Genomic DNA, 26,127 nt, shown 5'->3' with positions numbered 1-26,127 from the left:
GGGCGCTCCTTGGCTTCCCCTCTGCTCCCGAAGCCCCTAGTCCAGCGGCCGCAGCTAAGCAAACTTGGAAGGAAAGCGGCGCCTCCCCCCGGTCGATGTGACCGAAGCTCTGGGGTGGCTGGTACCCCCCGGGGCAGGGCTGGGGAGCACGGGGGGTTGGCCTGGCTGGGGCGAGCCTTGGGCGCCCGGCTTTGAGGGCGGAGATCTGGGGGAGTTTCTATCGCCTCCCTGCCAGGTGTTGAGGGGACAGGGCTGGCTCCTGGCCGCGCGGGGAACCGCCCCAGGGAGAGCTCCGGGAGCTCGATGCGGCTCGCACGGGGGAGGCGCCTGGGTCGGGGTTGCCCGTGGCGGAGGCTCGCAGCGCCCCGCTGGCTCTGGGTAACCCCTCCCGGGCTCTCTTCGCAGGCGCCCAGCCCCAGAAGCAGCGGCGATGAGGATCAGGATGATTTCGGCTGCCTCCGTCCTCGTCCTGCTGTTTCTCCCGTCGGAGAAGGGCTCCCCGCTGGAGCGGCCCCGGGGAGCTGCCCCGAAGCTCGCTCTTGTCACCGATCCAGTCTGGGAACTGTGGCCGAGGAGACCGCGGCTGGGGGCCAAGCCCCCGATGCCTTCAGCGGGCACAGAAGCGGGGCCCCCCTCTCTCCACACACCGCTCGGTCCCTGCGAGGCCGGGGGCGCGGAGAGCCCCCCGGAGCTGCGAAGGAAGGAGCGATCGCCCTACTCCTCCAGGCGGAAAGACGGCAGACCCAATTCCCTCGACCTGACCTTCCACCTCCTGCGGGAGTTCCTGGAGATGTCCCGGGAGGAGAGACTGGCCCAGAAAGCCCTGAGCAATAAACTGCTGTTGCAGAACATCGGGAAGTGAGGGCGGGCTGGGGGAGGAGAGAGGGGGCTGGGAGGGGTGTTTTTAGGTTGAACATTTAAATTTATTCTTGTAACAAGTGTCAATGCTGAGGGGGGGGGTCGGCCCGGCGCCCCCTGGAGTGCGGGGGCAGGAGGGTCGGGGGCGGTATAACCCCCCGCTCCTCCTTCGCTCTTTGGGCGGCGGGGGGTCGCTGCCAGGTGTGCGTCCCACGGGGTCAGGTGTGTTCTCGCTCCGTCCCGCGCCGCTGTTACCTGTGTTCTCTGTGTGCCGTGGATTAAAGCATCGCAGTGGGCGAGCTCGCAATAAACTCTATTTTAACAAGCCTGCTTCGCTTAACGCCCGCCGGCCCCGGCCCTTGCCGGCCCCGGCTGGAGCCCTGGGGCTTGCGGGACCCGGCCTGCGCAGGCACGATGCCAGGGGGATGGCCGGCCTCTCACAGCGGCGCCCTGAGGTGCTGGGGACGCACGGAGGGGGCTCCCCAGGGCTGCCTTTTCCTAGGGGGGCAGGTTCGAACCTCCGACAGGGGCTGGATTTACACGGAAACTCGTTTGTTGGCATTTCGGACCCGGCTTGACTCCGGCGTTCCATTGGCTCCACACGACCCTGGTTCAGAACCAGAGTGAGACGAGTCCCCGAATGCGCCCCAGGCCGGCAGCGCTGGCCGGGGCACGGATCCTGCGGGGGGCGGGGCGGGTCCTTGGCAAAGCCAACATCCGCCCCGGTTCTGAGCCCCTCGCGGTCCCGATGCACAGCAGAGGTCATTGCAGCTACCCAAAGTGTCGTCTGTCCCGGGGGGCGGGGCGGTGTTTGTTTAGAAAGACACGTTCCCAGATGCAGGGACTTACCCCCCAAAGCTAACTGGAAAACTACAGCGAAAGGCTGCCAGAGATCCCCCCCCGGGCAGCCCCCCCTCTAGGGTGTCCCACCTGCTTTCCCAGCATCTAATTCCATCTGACCCACCTGAGATTTCAGGCAAAATCCCGGGCGTGATGCCAGAGGAATATGCCTTGCTGAAACCCAGGGGCTGTCCGCAAAGCCACCCTACAGTGGCAACCTCTCTTCCCTTCCCTCCTCCCTTCATGCCCATTTCTCCAATCCCGGGCTGCCCAAAGCCAGGAGCAAACACACGCAGCAGACTCCTGGAGTCCTTCACTTTCTGCTCCCTGACGGTGCAGAATCAAGATAGCTGCGGCCATCCCTGTTCACCGCCACTGGCACAGATACAGGCAGACAGTGAGTGTGCGGCGGCTTTGGGTTTTATTTACATGTACAGTTCTTTGCACATTATATGCAGCCCTGGGGCTCCTGGTAAGTGACCACCCTGGCCTTTGCTATTCTAAATGTAGACAGTGCCACGGGTCACTTCCTCCCATGATCCAGTCTAGCTGCCTTCTCTTCTTCCAAACAAAAATCCAGATGGGTGGACGGGTGATTTCAGATCAGAAAATGTCACCAGGGAAACAAGACACTATAACTCTGGTGGGTTTAAGCTATTGAGCGTGGAAGGTGGGCCTGGGAAAAACCAACACAATCATGTTAGAGGTCTGACCTGGTTTCTCTAGTGTCTGAATGAAAGACATTCACACAGTAACATCAATGTCCATAGAGTCCATTTCACGGAAATGGAGTTTAATGCTAAAAACAAATGAACACCAGTACTGGGCGTCTAACAACCTTTTAGTCGCCCCAGACACTCCTGCTACACCAGGGCTCTGAAATGCAGGGAGGAAGACACTGCATGGTAGAGGCAGACACACGAAATATCTAAGGCTTTTACATGGCTTTCCCATGACATATTTAATGCGGATTTTACATTTTGGCACATTTCCCTCCAAAGCATCCTGGCTGGAGAGCACAAACGCCATAGATGGCTGAGGCCAGAAGGGACCCTTCTGATGTGCAGGAGCTCAGACTAGCCAAACAGGCCGAGAACTTCACTACAAATGAGAAACAAAAAGCCTGACTTTCAGCGGTGCTGAGCACCTACAACTTGTGTCCGATTTGTAGGTGTTCGGTGCCTCTGAATATCAGGATGCTAATGTATTAATTACTATTATTGAGGTAAGAAACCAGTGTGAATTACCCAGGGTCTCCCTGCCCAGTCTCAGCCAAGGGGGGCTCTTCCCATGAAAAAGGAGGGCAAGGGATTGAGGACAGTGGGGAATCGCCCACCCCAGGAAGCAGAAGGAGCTCTGCACCCACCTTGTCTTGACATCACAGAGCAGGATTGAAGTTACTCCCAAATGGAGTTTCACTGGTTTCTTCACTCTTCCCATCCACCACAGAGGGGTCCTGGAAAAGCAGGAAGGAGCCTATATTCAGTGCTGCTCCAGAGAGCAGAGGCAAGCGCCTCATTCCATCCCTTGTAACTCTCTAACCTGCTCTCTAACAGAGGGGGAGGGAATGAGGAAGCTCAGTAACCATCTGTGGTTCAGGGTATTATACCTGGCTTGAAACGCCACACTCCCAGCCCCGGAGAAGGCCCATGGCCACTGAGTTCCAAAGGTGTGTCAGGATGATCACCCAGGCCAGCACTGAAAGGCACAAAGCTACAGCCTGGTGGAGAATGAGAGACACACACAATGCTATGATCAGGTGGGAATGAAGGCAAAGGAATGGGGATGTACAACTAACAGCAAGAGGTGCCCTCTCTGTAGGAAACATAGAAGCAAGCAAGGCAGGGGCTAGTCCATAGGATCCTGTCAATCCTGTAAACTCCTTGGTGCTGGGACAATCTGTTTGTTCTATGTTTGTACCACACCTACCACAATGAGGCCCTGGTCTAGGGTAATACAATCAATCATGATATGCCATATTCCCCAGGCCTCTCAACTGCCCTTCGTTGTGAGGCAGCCCATTCATTCCAGCACCAAAGCCCCCATGTCACGTAGAGATGTGGAGCCCCCTCTCGTTGACTGCTGACAATTGCTTACAGCAGCATTCAAGGCTCATCAAAAGAGGCCTTTAGGAATCTCACCCCATTTTCAGTTTTCTTCAGGAATCATTTTGGTGGTGACCCTCATTGTGTGTCTATGCCACATTGTGTCCTACCCACCTCTGGCCTCAGCGGGCTGAAAGATGGAGTGCTTCTCTCTGACCGTCTGTTCTTAGAGAACCAGCTAGAGAGACTAGGACACTGAGATGACCCTGAACGGTGGTTCTCAACTGTATCCATATTGCCCCTTCCACTCCCTTCCACTTAGCTGGGATCTAAACAATCCCAGGTTGATTGTTCATGGTGGAATGGACTTTCAGACAGGTTGGGTGCTTAATCTGTGAGTGCAAGTTCAGTAACTTGGTGCAAATCCATCCAAATAGTGCTTTCCATGAGCAATTACCTGATGCATGCACAGGCCACTGTCTGAGAATCTGTCCTCACAGTGCCTCATTATCTCCATTACAGAAGGGGAAACTAGCACCCATCTCTGCAAGAGCCTTTGAGATGAAAGGTGCTGCACAAGTGCAGAGCATCATTATATCGTAACAATCCTTCAGAAAGAGGAGGACGGGAACAGAGAGTCTAAAAATATATTTAGTTGGAGCAGGCAAGAGCAGTTCAGGTTCCCCAGCCTAGAAGGGGAATGAAGTTTGATCATCACGAAGCTTTTCAGGGATAATGCTTGGGAGTTATTCTGGGGTATTTTTTTAAAAGTACATTTTTTCCCATCTGTAAAATAAAATGTAAGAAATACCTAAAACCCGCTATTTCCACTGGGGATGGGAAGAATAGTTTCATTGTTAAAACGGGGCCATTTATGCACAGTCTGTGCTGGCAAAGAAGTGGTCAGTGATATTAACCCTTCACATGAGTGCACCTCAAGTTCTTAATGGCTGTAGGTGAATAGTTACATAGAATCTGGCCCAGTATCTCACAGTTGAGAGAAGGATGAAAAGGGAGCCAGTGGCTGCTTCCCTGATCCTGGACAGGTTCTCTTTGAAAAGGCTGATCTTCAGAAAGACCTGGAAGTGTAATAACCATACCGAGGTGAACAGAGGTTCTTTAAATACATTAGGAGCAAGAGAAAGATGAAGGAAAGTGTAGGTCCTGTACTTAGTGGGGAAGGAGAGCTAATAACTGATGTCATCAAGACGACTGAGGATTTTAATGCCTATTTTATTTCAGTATTCACTAAAAAGGTTAACGGTGCCCAGATACTCAACACAATTAATATTAACAACAAGGAGGAAGCAATGAAAGCCAAAACAGAGAAAGAACAGGTTAAAGAATATTTGGATACGTTAGATATATTCAGATCAGCAGGGCTTGATTAAGTTCATGCTAGGGTACGTAAGGATCTAGATGAAGCAATCTTGGAAACATTAGCAATTATCTTCAAGAACTCGAGGAAGAAAGGTCAGGTCCCAGAAATCCAGAGAAGGGCAAACTTAGTGCCTATCTTTAAAAAGAGGAACAAAGAGGACCTGAAGAATTATAATCCAGTCAGCCTAACTTCAACACCTGGAAAGATACTGTCAATCAGTTTGTATGCAGCTAGAGGATAATAATAATAATAATAATAATAAAGGAGAAGGTTAAGAGGTGACATCTAAGTATCTTTATGGGGGAACAAATATTTGATAATGGGCTCTTCAATCTAGCAGAAAAGTATAACACGATCCAATGGCTGGAAATTGAAGCTAGATAAATTCAGATTGAAAATAAATTATAAATTTTAAATGGTGAGAGTAATTAACCATTGGAACAATTTACCAGGGGTCGTGGTAGATTCTCCATCAATGACAATTTTTAAATCAAGACTGGATGTTTTTCTAAAAGCATCTGCTCTAGGAATTATTTGGGGGCAGTTCTCTGGCCTGTGCTACCCAGGATATCCGACAAGATGATCACAATGGTTCCTTCTGGCCTTGGAAGCTATGAATCTTTAATAGGGTTATAAGCAATACCCAGCATGGACTTGTCAAGAACAAATCATGCCAAACCAATCTAATTTCCTTCTTTGACAGGGTTATCGGCCTAGTAGATGAGGGGGAAGCAGTAAACATGCTATAACTTAATTTTAGAAAGGCTTTTGACATAGTCTTACATGACATTCACATAAGCAAACTAGTGAAATGTGGTCAAGATTAAATTACTATTAAGTGGGTGCATAACTGATTGAAAGACTGTTCTCAAAGAGTAGTTATCAATGAGTTGCTGTCAAAATGGGAGAGCATACCTAGTGTGGTCCCAGGGGGGCCAGTCCTGGGGACAGTACTATTCAATATTTTAATGAATGACTTGGGTAATGGAGTGGAGAGTATGCTTATAAAATCTGCCGGTAACACCAAGCTAGGAGGGGTTGCATTTCAAGAACTTTGGAGGACAGGATTAGAATTCAAAATGATCTTGACAAATTAGAGAATTGGTTTAAAATCATCAAGATCAAATTCAATAAAGACAAGTGCAAAGTAATTCACTTAGGAAGGAAAAACCAAATGCCCAATTTCAAAATGGGGAATACCTGGCTAGGTGGTAGTACTTCTGAAAAGGATATGGGGGTTTTGTGGATCATAAATTGAATATGAGCCAACGATGTGATGCAGTTGCAAAAAAGGCTAATATAATTCTGGGCTGTATTAACAAGAATGTTGTATGTAAGACATGGGAGGTAACTGTCCCACTCTATTCTGCACTGATGGGGCCTCAGCTGGAGGACTATGTTCAAATCCGGGTGCCACTCTTTAAGAAAGATATGGACAAATTGGAGAGAGTCCAGAGGAGAGCTATCAAATGATAAAAAACCTGACCTATAAGGAAAGGTTAAAAAATCTGGGGATGTTTCATCTTGAGAAAAGAAGGCTGAGGGGAGATATGATAACAGTCTTCCAAATATGTTCAGGGCTGTTAGAAAGAGGACAGTGACCAATTGTTCTCAGTGTCCACTGATGGTAAGACAAGAAGTAATGGGCTTAATCTGCAGCAAGGGAAATTTAGAAAGTTTACCTAACTATAAGGATAGTTAAACTCTGTAATAGGCTTCCAAGCCTCCATCATTGGAGGTTTCTAAGACCAGGTTGGACAGAGACTTGTCAGGGATAACTTGATCCTGTCTTAGTGCAGGGGGCTGGACTTGATGACTTCTTGAGGTCCCTTCAAGCCCTATTTTTCCATAATTCTATTATTCTAACAGTCAGAGGATTGTTTCTGGCATTTGGAGAACTCTGCCTGCAAAAGTAAGTGCCCAGTATGAAAATAGGGAAGACTAATATATGAAAGGTGACCAGCAATGGGGGACGATTCCCATGCACCAGCTAGCATTCTCTTCCCTTCCCACTTCTGCAGGGATTTATTGCTGCAGCTTGGCCAACAGCACTGTCTCCTCTGGATCTAAAGGACACAAGTTACACCAGGTTTTGGAGTCAGACCCATCACAGCTGCAGGGTGGTGCTGAACTGGTCTCAGAGCCTTCCATGGGTAAGGCATTGAATGAAGATCCCACCCACCCATCCGTGGTGACTATCCAGAAATTAAAGATTCCAGAACATTTCCTGAATAATAGAGGAAAAACCCCCAGCACTTACATTTAGAGCTGTGAGAATAACAGGTTTTTCAGTTCACTGACAATGCCAAAAATTGGGGAGAGGGGAGGGATTATTTCTGGTCAAACTCAAGAAAAAATGTCCAAAAATTTCAGTGAATCAAAAAGTCCATAAAAAGATCATATCAGGCCAAACTAAATGTTTTTCTTCAACCCAAAATGAAATGTTTCATTTCAGTTTCAGGCTTCTTTACAAACCTTTTGGTATTGTTCCTTTAATAACATTAAAAGACATTTCTAAACAAAAAATGTCATTTCAGACCAAAAACATGGAAACATTTCATTTTGAAAATGCCCAAATCAAATGTGGATTATTTGGATTATTTCCGGGGCGGAGGAGGGGGGGGGGGGGGGAATTCCAGCCACAACAATTGAGGTGAAACTGACACAAATGTTTCCTTGTTGCCAAATCTGCATTTTTCTCCCCATTAAGAAAAAAAAAAAGACACGTGGATGAAAACTTGTTCCCAGCTCCATTTCGTTCTCTCTCTGGGTGTAACAAACTCTGGAAGTATCCGAGGGGTAGCCGTGTTAGTCTGGATCGGTAAAAAGCGACAAAGAGTCCTGTGGCACCTTATAGACTAACAGACGTATTGGAGCATGAGCTTTCGTGGGTGAATATACCCACTTCTCAGCTGGAAGGTTTCCTGGATCACTTCCCAATGCCACACAATGTATTGCTAACGCACCCACACTAATGTGCAATCAATGGACACCCAGCAGGAGTGACAACAAATAGCCTCAAACTGAGGATCTCACTGACCTGGCTGCAGACAGATGCCACAGCTAGTCCCCACTCCGCACTGCCTTTGGCGGGACTGGCACCGCAGTCGCTTGGGTCAACCTCCTTCTTGTTCCCGGCTGAGCTGTCCGAGGTGCTGAATGTCTCGGCTGGGACAAAGCAAGTGGCTTCTTCTGTCTCGGTAGCTCCCCTGCCCTGGGCTGCGGATTCAGCTGGGGTGTCAAGTGCATTTCCCGTGGGATTATTTTGGAGGGCAAGATTTGGGGCGATCATTGGCAAGGCGTTGCTAGACATGGCAGCTTCTGCCCCGGACCCCTGAGAGTCTACAGCAGCCCCAGCTGGACCAGCTGCATCCTTCTAAAAAGCAAACACCAGGGAGGGGGAAAGGGAGGCAGCGAGAAAAGCTGTAAGGGAAATGTTCGGGTGGGGAAGGAATTTATACCAGATGCCTTCTAGAAACCTTGTCAAGAGATGGGCCGAATGACCTGACCAGGACTTTTCCTTCTCAAACATGTGTCAGAAGGGTGCTGCTTCAGGGTCCAATGTCTTTAATGACACCATTTATCACTGGAACAAGGGTGGGCTGGGGGCAGGATTTCATTAATCCTGAGCTCCTCCACTCCCTCAGCTCTGCAGCTCCTCTGTGAAGCACTTTCATGATAGCGTAGGATGGGGGGGGGTTAAGTTGGGGGGGGTGCAAACAGGTCTCAGGACAGTCACAACCACCAGGTTGCTCAATGGGGGGGGGGTTCTGGTCTGGAGAAGATGAGGACCATTGGCCTAGACCACCCTAACGGGGATTATATTACACATGTGCACACTGACACGTCACACACGCTTGGCTATGCATACATGCCTCACTTGTATGTCACGCATGAGTGTGTCCCTGGCTTTTGAGAGGACAATCCTACCACAGCACGTGTGTGTCCCGGGTCCTTCCACATCCCTGTTGTAGTGATCAGGAGAGTCCTGAAGCCATTACCTGCTGGGCAGTGCCCGGCTCTCTCTCAGCTCCCTCTTTGCCAGCTGGGACATCCGACTCTGCAGCTTGAGATGAACCTGGTAGTTTAGCCACGGCATCAGCTTCCCCAGCAGTTTCACTCTCAGCCTCCGTTAACATCAGGGCTTTTCCTTCGGCCTCCTCTTCCTTTCCGTCCTCAGGGACGTTCAGGGTCTCCTCTCTGCCCTCTCTGTTGGCCACTTGCCCTTCTGCCACGGACTCTGCTGCTGCACCTTCAGCCTCCCCCCACACCGGGTCTTCCTCTCCTTCCTCTGCCCCTTCTTCGGACTCATCAACTACAAGGATAATACACAGCCCTGGCAATGTGAAAGGGATGCAGACAGCACCTAGTCCAGATGGGCACAGACCCCTAGATTTCATAGACACCGGCCGTCAGCAGAACTGTCAGCTGAGGACGTCTGAGAGCAGGGGAACCCCTCGGTCTATCGATTTACAGGGAAATAGGAGAATTACTGAAAATACCCAGCGGTCCCTCCCCAGCGTGAATGGATTCTGGGGAAGAACAACTCAAATGGGGATTCTGCTGAAGGGGAAAGAGCCGAGCTGGATTCCTGTTCCCCTCTCAAAGGAACTTTGGGGTCAGAGTTAGCCAAACTGGATTTCTGTACCCAGAATGGAAGAGACACTGGAACCCTGATCCAAAGCCCATTGGGGTGAATAGGAACCTCTCCACTGACTTCAGTGGGCTTTGGATTCAACCCTGGGTGCTTCCCCTTAGGAGGAAAAGGTTCCCCAACTGAACACAGCACAAAGGTACCATGAGGTGCTGGTTCTGTGGCATCCTACTCCGCGTCTCTCATTCTCTTTGCGCACCAGCTGTCTCCCTCCCTGCCTCCCTGTCTCTTTCCTTCACCCATTCATGAGAAATGCACCCAATGAACACAGCACTGCACCTCCAATGCATCCATCCCAGGACACAGAGTGGAGAACCCCAAGGAGGCGGCTTCCAGAGGAGCAGCCAACAGGCCTCTGGTAGGTGTAACAGGGACAAACGTGCAATGCAAGGAAAAAGGCTCTCGGCTCCTCCCCGACAAAGACAGGACAACGGCTGGATTCTGACACCCTTGCTGATATTCAGGAGTACACATTGTCCCACTGAAATCAGCGACCAGTGAAATGGACAAGGTGGCAGAACTGGGACACAAGTGACATTAGAATCAAGAAAAGGAGGAAAGTTTTTACACTGGTTGAAGTAGCCCCCGATACCACGGTGAACGGAGCATTGTGAGCATACAGACAGACCAGCAAACCCTCCTCTCCAAGGCTCCCATTTCTGACCAGTCCGGATCATTTCCTCTCACCTTTAATGAAGTCCAACTGATACAGCACCCGCTCCTCGGCATTGAAATCCACAGCATAGTGCTCCATATTGTCATAACCAGACTCCAGCGCCTCCACTTCACAGCTCTGGGTCACCTCGGAAATTCTGGGAAAGGAAATGAAGATACGATCCCAGATGATCCAGTCCCTCAGAGAAATTGGGGTCAGAATGTGAACATAAAAATAGGGAGTTCTACTTACTTCTGTATGAGAACTTTGGAATTCTGAGTAGCCAGAAAAGGAGAAGAGAAGAAAGGTGAGATTATGGGAATAGAACTAAAATCAAGATAAAAACTTGGCGAGTGTGTGAACATGTGTGTGTGTGTGTGTGTGTGTGTGTGTGTGTGTGTGTGTGAGAGAGAGTGAGAGAGAGAGACACACACACACACACACACAGAACAGATGGAGTTCCCACATAAGAACGGCCACACTGGGTCAGACCAAAGTCCATCTAGCCCAGTATCCTGTCTTCCGACAGTGGTCAGTGCCAGGTGGCCCAGAGGGAATGAACAGAACAGGGAATCATCAAATGATCCATCCCCTGTCGCCCATTCCCAGCTTCTGACAAACAGAGGCTAGGGACACCATCCCTGCCCAGCCTGCTCCTTATAAAGGATACACACTGTGTATAAATCCAATACACCACATTTAGGGTTTGGCTTAATTGTGAACGCAAACAACAACAAACAAGCACAAAGCCCAGCCCAAGTGCTCTCCTCAAGCCTGGCTGTTCTTAGGGTTTTCCCTACAGAAGCTGTCTGCTCAAGAACCTAGTTTCCTCTGCCTTAAAAGTGGTGCCAATTCCTTATACCAGAGCCACACCTTCCTGGACTTGAAGGATCTCAAGCAAGAGGGTGACTCCAAGCTATCAAGGTGTTGGTGGGAAAGGAAGACATGACTCCATTCCCATGGCACTGAGTTGCAAGTCTGCCTTGAAAAGCAATGATTGCTTGTATTTTAAAGCCAGTCTTGTCCTACTCATGACTTCCCCTTACCCTGTTCATCTCTTGGCTCTGGGAAACAAAGCATACCGGTTCTCCGTGGCAACAGGAGACCCAAGATTGAACAAGGGGACGACGGCCACTCAGCCTCCTGCTACGTTACCTGCACAAAGACGGCCATCTGCAGCTCCTCCATGGACTGCAACGCTGCATCCACCAGCTTGGAGGATGACTCGGTGTGTTCACTGTACGACCTGGTGAGGGACTTCAGGTGCTGGGTCTTCTCCTCCTGTTCATAGGTGATCCTCTGCAGCATGATCTTCCTCCTCTCCTCCAAGATGGCATACATGCGGTCAAACTTCTCACACAGAGCCTGCTTCTGGGCCTTGCCGTTGTCCTGCTCGAAGGATGCAAAGAGCACAGTCACCAGCTCAATTGGCTTGGCTTAGACATCGGTTTCGACAGTTGATTCATGAGGTGAGGAGCCCGGGCTGAATATACTTTTTCATTAGTAATACTAGATCATCTGAAATTTGTATTGAGCCTTTCCAAAAAAAAAAAAAAAAAGGATTCCAACGCCCCCCCAAAGCTATAGAGGAAGCAGCATGATTTCATAATTAAAGCAAAGATCTGGGTAGAGCGAAGTGAAAATTGGAATTTCCATCCCGTGGGAAATTCTGATATTTTGACATTTGCTTTAGTTGGGATGAAGTTGAAATCTCAAAAAAATTCACCCAATGAAACATTCCCAAAAATGCCAGTTTTGAAACATCATTTCCTGTGCCACAGTCAAGTGACTCCCATAATGCACTATGCTGCTCAGTTAGCTGAGATCAACATGCATCATGGGAGATGCAGTCCAGACAAGGAGCCTGCCCCATATGAGAGAATGGGAACATAAAACACCCAAACTACATCTCGCATGAGACTCCACAGTTCTATAGGCAAATACAGTCTAATGTTGGACTGACTCAAAATGAAATGTTTCAGGTCAGCTCACCACACCAAAATATTTCAAGCTGGGTTGACTGAAAGCAAAATGAAGTATTTCATATCCTTTATCCAAATGGAAAATTTAAAACATTGAGCAAACACAAAAAACAGCAAAGACCTTTGACTTTGCTGAAACTACAGGTCATTTTGACAAAAAATTCCTGAGAAGCTTAGCTGTGGGAGTCAGGACTCCATGGTTCTAATCCCAGATCCACCACTGTGTGATCAAGATACATCCCCACTGCTTCGCAGCTTCCCCAACTGCAAAAGGGGATAATGAACTTCTCTACCTCACGGGGAGGTTGGGAGGCTTAATTCATTATTGCCAGTAGAGCCCTTTGACAGCCTCATATGGAAGGTACCTTAGAACGATATCTTAGGCACTTGGCCACTGAAATGCAGCCCCACAACAGCCAGCCAGAGAAACATCACTCATTGTATCACACTGCAAAGAAAAAACTATTAGGACATAACAGCAAATTCCTGTCATGGAGTGTCCATGCAGAGCAGACCGGGACTTTGGCTTTCCAGGTCATCTTCAAATGCAGCAAACTAAAAGAAAAATGCATCTGTGCCAACAGCAGGAGCTTCCAAACTATCTGGGCCTAACGAGCGTCCCCTCTCTGAGCTCAGAACTGTTTTATGGGGCTCCCCCTCCTCCTCCCCAAACAGGATCCTGAGGACCTGCATGCAGTACCTCGATGTTCCTGCATGTGCCTTGCAAGTTATCGATGAAGGCCTGGATTCTGTCATTGGTGGCCACAAGGGCTCCAATCCCATCTGTCAGCGCAGACTGTGGGAGAGAGAGAGAGCGCTCAGATCATTTACCATTCAGCACCGAGAACATGGCCAGCAACACACAAGACACCAGGAGAAGATGGTCCAAGCTCCAAAGAGCCTGCCGCTGTGACAGACCATTCCCTCGTTCACTACCACCCTGGTTCCCAGCACAGGTGCCTGCTGTGGTGGAAGGCAAGCGTCATTTTCAAAGACAAGAGAGAATGGCTTCATGCTATCACCATGTGTGTCGTGTTCCTGAGCACCTCTTCCGGGGGGTGCTGGATAAATAAGACATCAGTATCTTCCCACCCCACCCCAAGACCCATCTAAGTCTCTGTACATCTGCTGACAGCACTGTCCCCCCAAAAAACACACAGTCTGGCTTTGAATTTCTCTGACCAAGTGCAAGTTAGAGTGTAGGACTGGAATCAGGAGACCCACAGCATCCTGATCCCAGTGTGACTTTGAGGAAGTCATGGTCTTACCTCCATACCTCAGCTTCTCCATCTGTCAGGAGGAGATAACATGTGCCTGACAGGGGTGTTGTGAGACTTAATTAATGAGCATAAAAGTCTTTGAGATCCTTAGGTGGACAGTGCTGGCATACTGTGTGCACCATCTCCCTACCTCCCCCACACCCCAATGAACCTCTGGTCTATCTTGTTGCATGTTCTGCATGGTCCCTATGTACTAGTGGGATGAATGAACAGTAACTCTGAACTCAGCACCTGAAGCTTCTGAACAGTCTTCTCTAGTGGACAGGACCTACACTGGATGCAGTGGGAGAGCTGCTGGTATATAGGCATAATTTTAAATCTTCATTTTGTCTAGGACCCTCGCAGCAGAGCCTGGAGTGGATAAAAGTCTGCGCTCTGTAAGAATGAGATGCCCAACGTTCTCCCCTCCACCCTGGTAGCAATGATCCAGGTACCAGGCACCCCTGTGAGCAAATGCCAGGGAGAGGCCAACCTTCTGTTTCATGTAGATGTCCGACAGGGGAGCTACTTCACACTCCTTGTGCTCCCCGAAGACCTTGCAGAGGGAGCAGGTGGGCACCCCACACGTCATGCAGTAGATGTTGATCTTTTCTTCCTCATGCTCTTCGCAGCTTGGGTGTTCTGTCTTTAACAGAGGTCTGGAGCTAAATGGGGGGAGACGGCATATGAGAGAGAGACGGAAAAGTGGAAAGTCAAGATGGGGTTTTATTTTTTCTTCCTCCTACCAGTGCCAAGACCTGAAGCCCAATAGGGTAGATGCTGAGAAGTCAGTACTGAGACCCAGGCTCCAGGGCAGAGGTGGGCAAAGTACGGCCCACGGGCCACATCCAGCCCGCGGGACCATCCTGCCTGGCCCTTGAGCTCCTGGCCGGGGAGGCCAGCCCACGGCCCCTCCCCTGCTGTCCCCACTCCTCCGCAGCCATGCCGCCGCGTGGGCAGCGCTCTGGGCGGCGGGGCTGCGCCCTCCTGCAGGGCAGCACGGCAGGCTCCGGTGAGAGGTGTGGCTCCAGACATGCTGCTCTGAGCGGCATGGTAAGGGGACCGGGGCTGGGGGGTTGGATATGGGGCAGGGGGTCCCGGGGGGCAGTCAGGGGACAGGGAGCAGGGGCGGTTGGATGGGGCAGAAGTTCAGGGGGGCAGGGGACGGGGAACAGGGGGGGATTGGATAGAGGGTGGGGCCCGGGGGGCGGTTAATGGCGGGGGTGGTCAGGGGACAAGGAGCAGGGGGGTTGGATGGGTTGGAGGTTCTGAAGGTGGCAGTCAGGGGGCGGGAAGTGGGAGGGGGCGGATAGGGGCCAGGCTATTTGGGGGGCACAGCCTTCCCTACCCGGCCCTCCATACAGTTTCATACCCCGATGTGGCCCTCAGGCCAAAAAGTTTGCCCACCCCTGCTCCGGGGCAATGGAAACCAACCAGCTGCAAAGGTAGGTGAGCAGTGCCCTCTGCTAGGAGTTCTGCACTGGTGTTCGCACCAAAGAGGCTCACCTCATTTCCGTCCTACCAAAATCAGCAGGAACAGGAAACGAACAAGGGGAGGCAGCATCCAGTGGATGGAAGGAGGTCAGGAGATCTGGGTTCTGCTCCCAGTGCCCAACTGAGGGCCAGTCACTTCCCACTCTGTGCCCCTCACCCCCTTGGTCTGTCTTGTCTACTGACGCTGTAAGCTCTTCGGGGCAGGGACTGTCTCTCACGATGCGTACGTACATCAACGGGGCACCCCAGCTCTGCTGACTTTAGTAAGGAAGCTTCCCCCCTTTTTTACTTCTGTTAGCCCTGCAGAGCCAACCCAGCTGAGAGCGGGGAAGCAGGGTTCTATTCCCGCTCGTGGGTCATCAACAGAATTGTTTGCTACGTTCTACTTGCAGACGTGCAAACGCCCCGGAGGCAAAGGTACTATAGAAAGCAGTTTGGCCTGTAAGACCTTTAGTACAAGGTCATGATGCATGAAAAGGAAAGACCCCCGTTTTTCTCTCAGATCCCACAGTGAGTTAACAGTTAGAAAAACTCTTTTTTTTGACTTATAAAGTGGGCACGTTTGATCTGGAGTTGCCAGCTCATTTACACAGAGGCAGTCGAGTCTGTCGTAATCTATGGAATCAAAGCTCTTATGCAGAAGACATTGATTAAAGAAAACAGCGACAACTAGAGACACAAACAGGCTGATTTTTAGCTTTGATTTCTTTCTTTACCAGGGAGTGGAGCCTGTCTGGAACTCTATACAGTACACAGAGACCTCTAATGGCTGAATAATATTTTGCAAGGAGACACATTACAGAGTCTGCAGGCTGTACTGATTCTCTCTCACACACACACACACACACGCACAATGTGTTGGGATACCTTGCTGACTCCTGTTTGTAAATATCAATGATGTTCTCCACTAGTAGATTCCTCTGCAGGCCATAGACACCGTGCCTGTCCAGCACCACTTCATGGCGACAGGATGGGCAGCGAAAGCGGCCTGCGGAGCCCAAGGTTGTCCCACGAGACTGAAACACAAAAAGGATCGTCATTAGATGCCGCTACAGGTGGGTTGCTCAGACTGGTTTGATAGGAATCACATGACCCGAAGCACCCTCTGCAAACCTGTCACATAGGAAGCAAAATGAGAAGAGGGTGCACTTTTAAAGGGAGAGAGAGCAGTGCAGCAGCTAAGTGTAAACACAAGATATTTAATAGCCCAAAGGCAGGTGGTGAAAATCCCCCAGGACAACAGGAGGATTGGAATAAGAATATGCATAACCCCTCAGCTATGTTGAGCCATCTGCACATGACTCAAGAAGATAATTCTGGTACTGCTACCAGAAAGAAAACCTTCTCTTGAAACATTAAGTTATTCCACTCAGTTCTTCTCAGTTAATTTCAATCAGATAAGGAATTAGCCCTTCAATGTCAGTGGTGATCAGCAGCAAAGAGCCATGAAGGAGTTAAAAGCTATTAAAACTTCAGGGTGTATTATCACCATACCCAACATTCCTGCATGCTGTGATGTGAGAACATTAACACTTTATGCTGAGGGAGATCCTGATCCGATGGCCCAAGCACAGGATTAAGAGCATCTATATTGTGATCGTGGCTCAAACAGACTCCCAGCATAGCCTTGTGCATGTCACTTCACCCATCAGTGACTCCATCTTCCCATCTGTAAAATGGAGACAGTAAGACTTACAGACCTGTCTCAGGGGTGGTGGTGCTTCTTAATAAAATGCCATGTGTCATTATGAATGCCCAGATTGCCACCAAAGAAAATGATGTATTACTGAGCTGCCAACGTGCCAGCCCATTCCTTATGAACACACTAGAATAGTTTTTCCTAACATGTTTGGCTGCAGCAGCCCCTCATGTCTATAGTCAGCTCATCCACATTTCTCTCTCTTGTTGTACATAAAGACATTGCTTGACGTTTTGGGAAACTTTAGTCATTTTGTTAGAGGCCCGTTAAGCACAAACTTCTCTACAACACTGCTAGGTGTGTGTTATAACTGCCTGGAGCAGACAACCATCATAGTTACTATTAGATCTCCTCTTTATATTCTCTTGCCCCAGAAATGGAGCACTTAGCATTTTCATACATTTTAAAAGGACATTGGTCCCTTAACAGGGGAATCAGATGCATGAGTAACACAAGCTGGGTCCCTCCCAACTTTCTGCTCAAGCTTTCTATACATTAACTTTATAAATAGACGCTATTCCTTGTTTGGGGGGGGGGCAGGATGGGGAAACATGGGACAGATGTAAAAGGATGGTCTTGTGGTCAAGGCACTTGACTGGAACTCAGATGATCGGCATTCTAGTCCTGGCTCTACACACAGGCTCCCGGTGTGACCTTGGCCAATTCATTTCACCTCTCTGCCTCTGCTCCCCATCTGTGAACAGGGGATAGTTCGCTCCTACCTCACAGCAAACTGGGCTGTTAAAATCATTGTTTCTGAGGCTCCCAGGTCCCTTGACAGAGGGAGCTAACACAGCCCTGACCAGCAGGAAAGGCGTTCAGTGGATTCATTTCCTTTCCTGAGAGGATTGTGTGTGTGAAAATTTAGCAGAAGCTGGAAAGGGTTGATAAAGAGGACAATATGGGGGCACTCCCCTTTCCTACCCAAATGATCAATCCATATTCCAACCATGTGATCTCTTCCTGCCTACTTACAAACACAGACGCGGGACCCTGCAGTATCAATTGGATTAAATAAATAAATAAAAAACTCTCCCTAGGAGCAGAAGGCTGCAACTGGGATTACTCACCTGAAATATGTCATTTGCACATTTCCGGCACAGGTTGTGCTGACAAGGCAGGATTACCACAGGTTTGGTGAACATCTCCAAGCAAATAGGGCAGATGAGCTGCCTCTCCAGGCTGTCGATGGGGTGATCCCTCCGATAGGAGTTGTATTCCATTTGGATAGACATGGCAAGAAAGCCAATGCAGCCCTCGACTCTCCCTGCTCCCCCAAACCCAGCAGCACTCAAGCAACAGAGCAAGGAAGCACCGAGGAAGAGCACAGGAAGATATGGAAGGGGAAAGCAGCCTGCCACACAGATTAAGTGCTGGATGCAGCTGTTGGCCTGGTGGTCTCTGGGGCTCTGCTTCAGCTCCACTTTAGGACTCCAGGAATTTGATGGCTGAGGCTATTCCCCTCTCATGTTACTATGAAGGTTCTTGCTCATCTTTGGAGGGAAAGGCGGCTCATTCAGTCTGACTTCATAGCCCAGTGTCAGTGTATTACCCAACAGAGACGTCCACTATAGGTGGTGAAGCGAAAAAGGACTCAAGCACATTTAAATTAGTTCATACAGAGCCAGGGTGCACACATCCAGTACGCATAAGCTCTTTGGAACAGGGGTTTCCCTAGTGCAAGGAAGCCCTAAAATCTGACTGGGGACCTTTGAGTGCTGCTGAAATATAAACAATGTGAGAGTGAGAGCAGTTAAAAGAACAGCCCGGAGAAAAGCTCAGCCGTTTGATTAGGGGATGGGGAGAGGGTTGCATAATGGCTACTTCTCCTACCACAGCAGCAGTAGACTAACTGCAGGATAAATCTTGATCTTGCACAGCATCCATTACTGTGACTTAAATAAGAGGTTGCAAAGTGAGGAAGGATGATCCAGTGGTTAGAGCACTAGCCTAAGACTTGGGAGATCTGGGCTCAAGCCCCTGCCACAACCCTCCTGAATGACCTTGGAAAGTCACTTATCCTCTCTGCCTCAGTTTCCCCATCTGTACAAGAGGGACAATCACACTGCCCAATCACAGGGTGTTGTGAGGATAAATACATTAAAAGATTGTGAGGTGCTCAGATAGTATGGTGTCGGCAACCATGTATCTAAGATGGAAAAGGAAACCTCTCCTTTTTAATGTGTTCTTGACAGACATGCGTACTGTTTTCCACACCCTATGGATTCTTAGCTCTATCAAGGCAAAGATATGATGTGCTAGCTTACAGGCGTCACATGATGTATGCTAGTTCCCATTTTAGTCAAATGGTCTCTTGTTATATGATAAAACAATATTTATGAAGGATTACTCCGTTAAAGATTAATAGAATGCCAATCTAAGGACATATACAAATAATTCATAAAAGCAAACAAACAGAATAAATGTGTGTCATGAGGTTTATTTTCCATATGTAATTCTGGAAAAACCAACAGTCTGTTTTTTATAAGGATATGCAACACTTCTGGACATTTATGGCAAGTTTTGCATTTTTTTTTCCTTTTGAAAATTTAAGTTGTCTTCACGTATTTTACATGTTCAGTATTTTAAATGTGCCTACTTTTTGCATGTATGACACAAGGAACTAAAATGTAATGTTGCATTACATATCACAAAAGCCTTTTGAATCAAAATAGCACAATAGATTCTGGAATGTAGAGTTATGGGACAAAAAAAGTGAGTGATTTGGGGGTCGGAGGTGAGGAAAAGTTGAGAAACACCAGTGTACGGGAATCCTAAACCAGGTTATTTCGAGAAGGATATTTAAATACTCACATGAGTCAAGAGCCAACATGTCTGTCTGTGCACATTCAATAACGGGAAAACCTTTAGTGAAATCGACTACAGGCAAAACTCCCCCTTCAGCTGAAATCCAACCTACACCCCTACTATTCCAGGCTCTTCTGAGTAGCAACCACCAAGTGCGTGATGATGTTCATGATGTGGACAAGTGTTCAAAGGTGCTAGGCTAACACCCTCTGTGCTGTGGTTGATGTCGCAGAGTGATGCTCTTGGTAGCCAAAGAAGGTTGCATTAAAGATGGAAAGAAAAAACCCAAACAAATGTTTCTGCATTGAAAACATTTATTTTACAACAGTGGTTTCAGATAATTTAGCAATCTTTATTTTAGTTTATACTGAGACATACATTACACATTACCATGCTAAAACATAAAATAATTCCTTCTGCTTTAACCGTATGTATGTACAGGAGCTCAGTAGTATCGAGTGTTACAATCCACAAAGTTCAGACAGCCACATCTACTTACATACAATTCAAAGTATGGTCCTTTAGTTACATAACAAAATATATATAGGTCTATACATATATAATTGCTTTTCAGATGCTTTAATCCTTTGTTTTTACAACTGCTAACATTTTTTTAAACAAGGGCTTTTCCCTCACCCCACCAGAGCTGAAAAACAGTGCAAATGTGAAATGCAGTCTCTCATTACATCTTCAGCTCCCACAGGCTTCATAAGAGGCCGATATGACAAACCCACAGTGAATTGCTTATCTCAGGGCCTTGCTCACATGCAAAACAAATATAAACCTTGTTGGATGTCTGTGACAAGGCAACCAATAGTGCCTCCTCTTCTACCCCAAAAAGTGGGAGAAGGAGGGGATGTGGCAGAATGAATGGAATGACAGCAATTGGCTAAAGTGGCACACATGCACCAAAAAAGGAAACCTTAACAGCAAAAGTTTTTTGAGCTTGGCAAATGTCAAGGTTCATCTATTGTGACAGACACAAATGTCATTTCAAACATTTAAGTAGCAAAAGGAACCCCTCCTTGATCCCTATAGATTTTCACATTTGTGCTGATTGCCATTAGCAAATAGAAAACCAAATGTGATTTGTGCATGTACTTTGTGTTCATGTTAGGAAACACCTTAAGGGAAATGGGGCCCAAGCAGGACCACCTGGCATTCTCTAACCAAGATGACTAGAAGTAATTTGGTGGTAGTAACATGAACATTGGCCATAATCTGTGTGGCTTTGAAGTCACCACTAGTTTTACGTTACAATTCATAATCAATTCCATGCCACCCTTTTGAATTCAGTCTGTTTGTAAGCAACAAAAATTGGGGTTACTGAACCAGACAGTGCAAAGGCATCTTTTTATTCAAGATACAGTTATTCTAGCAAGGAGGGAAGACTTTGTGGACACAGAAGCTGAGAGGATTCCCCCCCTCCCCCCTTACATATGGCATGACATTCTCATTCAAACACTGTATCTAATTCTATTTATACAATAGGATCTGTTCATTGTTTTCTTCACCTGCCACTCACTGACAGAGCTACTTCTTTTTCCTGCAGCTGAAAGGAGAAGTTGTGATTCTGGGCACACAAAACTAACTTCTTCACTTGTCTGGCTGAGAGTTCATAAGAGTAGTGCTGGGAAGCAAATTTAATGTTTTACCACCAGACAGCAGCAGTACCAAGTGCACACATGTTGTATAAATATATACATATGTGCATACATACATACATACACACACACACGATATTGCAATCCCATACTTACAGCACAAGGTTTGGACCTCCTTGATTTGCAAACTATGTTGAATCCCCCACTGCACAGGATACAGTGTAGCTAAAACCAGCACAGGAATCAGGAACTATCGATGTATTTTGTTACACCTCCAGCCACACAGTCTCATGGGACAGGATCAAAGGGCAGTTGACAGGATTCAAATAAGTCTTTCAATCTTTTGGCAACCACTGCTGCACACAAAATATGATCAGCAACTATCCACAAACAACAACAAGGAAACATTCTTTGTTGGTGGTGAAAATGTAGTAGGGAAGAAGACAGCCATTAATTCTTGAGAAGTCTATTCGGGTTATATCTGTATGTAACCTACCGATACCCAGCATTTCCCTTTAGCAATAAACAGAATGGTGCATGTAATATTGGCATTTTACTTTCAAATGAAAATGTGTCTTCCCGAATTATGGAGTTTGGCGTGGCAGGCAAGAGACAAACAATTGCCCTAATGTAGCTTAGTCTTTGAAGAAATGAAACCTTCTTGGAATGAAACAGGGACTTCAGGCTTGTAGTCTCTCATTTAGATAACACTGAAGTCTCCAAATGCGGTATGTGAAGCAGACTATCAGTTCTCACAGGACTTGAACACTGACAAGATTTCCTGCCTTTTCCCTTCCCAATATAGCCAACAAAATTAAACTTTCCAAGCTATCAGTGGTATTTATTTTAAGGTGTATAAGCAGTTCAATGGTACACTACAAACTAGAAGGCTCCCTCTACAGAAGGGAGCAGTGGCATTCAAATGGTTATGTATGTTCAGTTTGTACCAACCTCACACTACAAACATCTGTACAGGAGCTGGGTTTCAGTGCTCTAGTCCAAGGATTAATGCAGGCTCAACAGCACCCAGAGCTGTCAGTAAGATGGAGGAACTGCAGAGCGGCAGAAGCCTATCAATCTACCTAGCAAGGATCCCTTGTAAAAGCTGAGCCAATATCCAGTTGCACTGGGTAGGGAAAACTGCAGCACAAACATATTTCCTAAATTATTTGGAAACGTCAAGAACACTGATGGGGATCAGACAGATTCTAAGGGCACAGCCTAGTTAAGGAATCAGGACACCTCTCTCAGGGCTGTGTACACCACCAATACTCAAAGTCTAGCCCTGTAAAAGCGCACACAGGTCCCACCACATTACATAAAATGACCTGTATAAAATGGATCAGGAACAAACTTCAATCAACTCCCTAACTTAGTTACATCTGTAGTGTAAACTGGCTCTGACAGGATGGGTTTTAAAAACTGTTGTCCTCGTTCTAGTACCACATTAACACCTTCTTTCTGAACAGGTTCTGAACAGGTTCTGATCTCAAAGAGCATCATATATTTTAAACACTGAGCACTAATATCTAAAGCAGTTTAAAAATGTTACAAATCTAAAAATAAGACTGAAGATATGGCTCTAAATGTCACTGCATGGAATTAGCAGAAATCTACACATCATCAAATGCCATTAAGACGTTTACATAAACAAATTTATATACAGATAAATAGTTAACTTCCTACGTACATTACCAATGAAATTAAACTGGCATTTAACAGGCACAGTGCCCCTTCATTCACCTCAAGTGAAGATTTTGACTCGTCATTTGTTGCACTAGCTGAAGTTTGGGGATTTTCACATCCAGAGAAAGAATGGCGCACAATAAATCCATCACCAGCTACTTCAATGGCAGTTCTGCCATTATGAAATATTGATGGTATTTAAGTATTTGTTGATACTGAAGCAGCTGCTTTGTTTATATATTCTCTCTAGGATTCACAACAAAACTTGGAAGTAAAGTCAGTGGTCCTTAATATCAGTCACTAGTGTACTCTCCAGACTGAGTTGTCTCAAAAATCCCACCTCCTGGATACCAAGCAGCTATGTTTCTATCTACTAAGGGAGCTAGTGTTCTAAATAGGTTTTATGAGCTAGATGGGAAAGACTAAACAACCTAAACAAAGACCTCAGGAAACATAGAAAATTTCTCTTATAAAGTAACTTTGAAAACAAACAAACAAGTTTAAGTTTAACTCTGGCAACACATTTAACACAGAATAACGCTGCTTAGGTTAAGTGTTTTGGAAGGAAACATTCTGCATCTAAGCCAGTAATAATGGCTTTTAAGTTCACTTCCCTTTTTATTTCCCAGGCTTTGGTGCCTGTTGTAGCCTCCAAGTGAAGCTGCTATTCCAATTCGGGTAAGGACAATGCAGGCGTCCCATAAAGTTTGGAAATGCTTGCTGCTTCTTAAGCATGTAAGATTTTAGCTAAGGAACCACGATTTACATTTTGTACTCATGGGGTGTGTGTGTGTACAAAGTTTGGCCATTTTGCAATTATAAAAGTGCAAGTAGTAGTTTTAGAGCTTGGGGTGTTCATGTATAATATATATGTCAATTAAAAATAAATGTGGCAAGTTATTTACTGGCAGGGCCCTTTTTAAAATAAAAACAAAGATGAAAAGGAGAATGGATAACTTTCAAGTCTTCTGGTTATATAATACAGTTTAACATCCTTTTTTGAAATAAACTACATTTAAAATAACCATATGTTTCATATAAAAACTGAGAAATCAGGAAAAACAAAGGGATGACACTCCTACAACAAATCTTACACTGAAAAGATTTAAGATGTTAAAAAAGAAGGGAGGGAGCGCACTATGTCCTGAGATCAGCGTTCTGGTGTTTCCCTTACAACATAACCACATACTATGATGCACGGTCTGCTAATTTACTGTATATGGATGTGGACACATCAGCTGTTGAAAGGAAACTACCACTTTCTGAATTTGGGTCTTGCTAGGTAATTAAAAAGGAGGAAATTATGGACTTATATAGTGGATAATCAAGTATATATAAATGTGTTACTAGTCTGAATCTTGTCGTCCTGCCCTCACCACCACTGTGGTGCACTTTTAAATTTACCCTCTCATGGCTCTTTTTCCAAACAGTGCAGAACATGAACTGAGGTGTCATCTTTAACTTTGTTTTTCTGATCTTCCTCAATTTCACAGTTTTAAGATTAGTTTGTATTTAAAAGTACACAGGGCTCCTAGACGGTGACACTGGTGACAAAGAATGCAGTAAATTCTTACAACTGACTTCAGTGGAGTTTGAAGCTCGAGTTAAGAAGCCTCGTCCTGCATTTAATTCTCATGTTGCACACAGAAACATCCTGATGACTTTACTGATGCAAATGAAGTGCTACAGAAACTAAGAAATAGTATCTGCAATTTCAAAAATAACTAAAGATCAACACTAACTTGGATCCCTGATACAAGGAGTCACAACTTCTTCACATTAAAGTGACAATTCAAATGAACTGATGTTTTGCATCAGTACTTCTAGACAAGAGGAAGGAAGACTATTCTGAAGTGTAATTAATACATGCGGAAAGAGTCTTTCCATCATTTTACCAGCCCCTTTTGTCAGCTGTTCAGATAAAAGTAGTTAACTTTTACCCAGTAGCATTCACTGACATGTACAGACCACAAAAGCAGCTTTGGCCAGTAAGCTTCTAGGGAATTAAGTTTGCATATATCTCCTAATGTACTCCAGAGTAGAACATAACATTAAGTACAGGTTTAGGTAGTGTCTATACAAGGCCATTGTGACCCTAGTTTTGAGCTGGCAATTTATTCCCCATCCAAAGGGGTTAAATAAAGACTTTACTTAAGCAAGGATCTAAGATCAGATTGTGACTGATTTCTTGAGACTGCAAAACAGTTTTTTTCCTGATGCTAAATACCAAAACAAAGAGCAGAGCAGTAAATCACTGGTTGCCCAAGATATGCTGGTAATAGTGTCCAAGTAACTTCAAGTTTGTAGGACTATCAACTGTACTCAAATGCTACAGGGGGCAAATGGCTCATAAATGACTGTTATCTAAAATCTGTTTAGTTAAGTAGTGTTATAGATTCCATTTTGATACCACACCAGGATCCAACATAGTCAAAAGCACACTTCTGCCTGCACCAGACTTACATGCATGCAATTGTGTTCATGCACCAGCAGTTGGGGGGCGGGGGGGAAGGAGAGAGACTGCTTTTAGAACAACCTGATTCAGCATGGAGAGCTGAATTTTATTTTATTTTTTTTGCCTAGTATATTTGGCAGGATTTCAAGACAGGTTTTAAGTAATCTTTCACTATGTGCAAGGTTATAGTGAAAGAATCACATGGACAATCCTGCACATCTGGACAAGGCACAAGCTACAACCTTCATAACAAAGAAACTATGCTAGGTTAGCCCAATCGTAGTGCTTTGCCCTGCTATGGCAAGAAACCTTAGTTCAGTTCCTGGGCTCTTCTTCTATGGGCTGGCAGGGCCACTTGAGCAGTGCTAAGCACTTTCTCCAAAGTGACCCCTCTGCCTTGTGAAAGAGCAGCATGGAAGAGCCCCAAAGGGAATGTTGGCTGGAAGGATGTCAGTCACTTTGTAGGGCCTGAAAAAGTGCGGTTGGGGCATGTGATGTGAAGAAACAGATGCAAAGGGAAGAGAGGAGAAGTGATGTAGACATAAAAGATCAAAGCAGAAGAGGCAGTAAGTAACTACCAAAAGCTCCCTAGTTGTTCCCCTAAATCCTTATTCAACATTTTCTAAAGAGAAATCGGTTAAAAGCAAAATACATAAGCAATTCAACTGCAAAGTAAATGTTTCTGTGACAGCTGAGCAAACCAAAAA

At 46.7% G+C, this 26,127-nt stretch overlaps 2 protein-coding genes across 2 annotated transcripts; one reads left to right on the top strand and one right to left on the bottom strand.

Annotated features, from left to right (window-relative positions):
* Window positions 1-430: 430 nt before the first annotated feature.
* On the top strand, window positions 431-862 carry LOC135886540 (corticoliberin-like). The gene is made up of 2 exons (XM_065414287.1): window positions 431-509; window positions 618-862. Exons 1-2 carry the CDS (start codon window positions 431-433, stop codon window positions 860-862), a joined length of 324 nt encoding a protein of 107 aa, XP_065270359.1.
* An 8,239-nt stretch (window positions 863-9,101) lies between these two features.
* LOC135886916 (tripartite motif-containing protein 54-like) lies at window positions 9,102-18,090 on the bottom strand. The gene is made up of 8 exons (XM_065414691.1): window positions 17,899-18,090; window positions 16,036-16,184; window positions 14,168-14,333; window positions 13,116-13,211; window positions 11,589-11,822; window positions 10,686-10,708; window positions 10,466-10,590; window positions 9,102-9,439 (listed from the first exon to the last, which is right to left on the bottom strand). Exons 1-8 carry the CDS (start codon window positions 18,088-18,090, stop codon window positions 9,102-9,104), a joined length of 1,323 nt encoding a protein of 440 aa, XP_065270763.1.
* Between the last annotated feature and the right edge of the window lie 8,037 nt (window positions 18,091-26,127).

This window comes from Emys orbicularis, chromosome 12 (genome assembly GCF_028017835.1).
Source record: "Emys orbicularis isolate rEmyOrb1 chromosome 12, rEmyOrb1.hap1, whole genome shotgun sequence".
Taxonomy (NCBI): Eukaryota; Metazoa; Chordata; order Testudines; family Emydidae; genus Emys; species Emys orbicularis.
The sequence above is the reverse complement of the archived record's forward strand: the minus strand, read 5'-3'. Positions and strand labels throughout refer to the sequence as shown.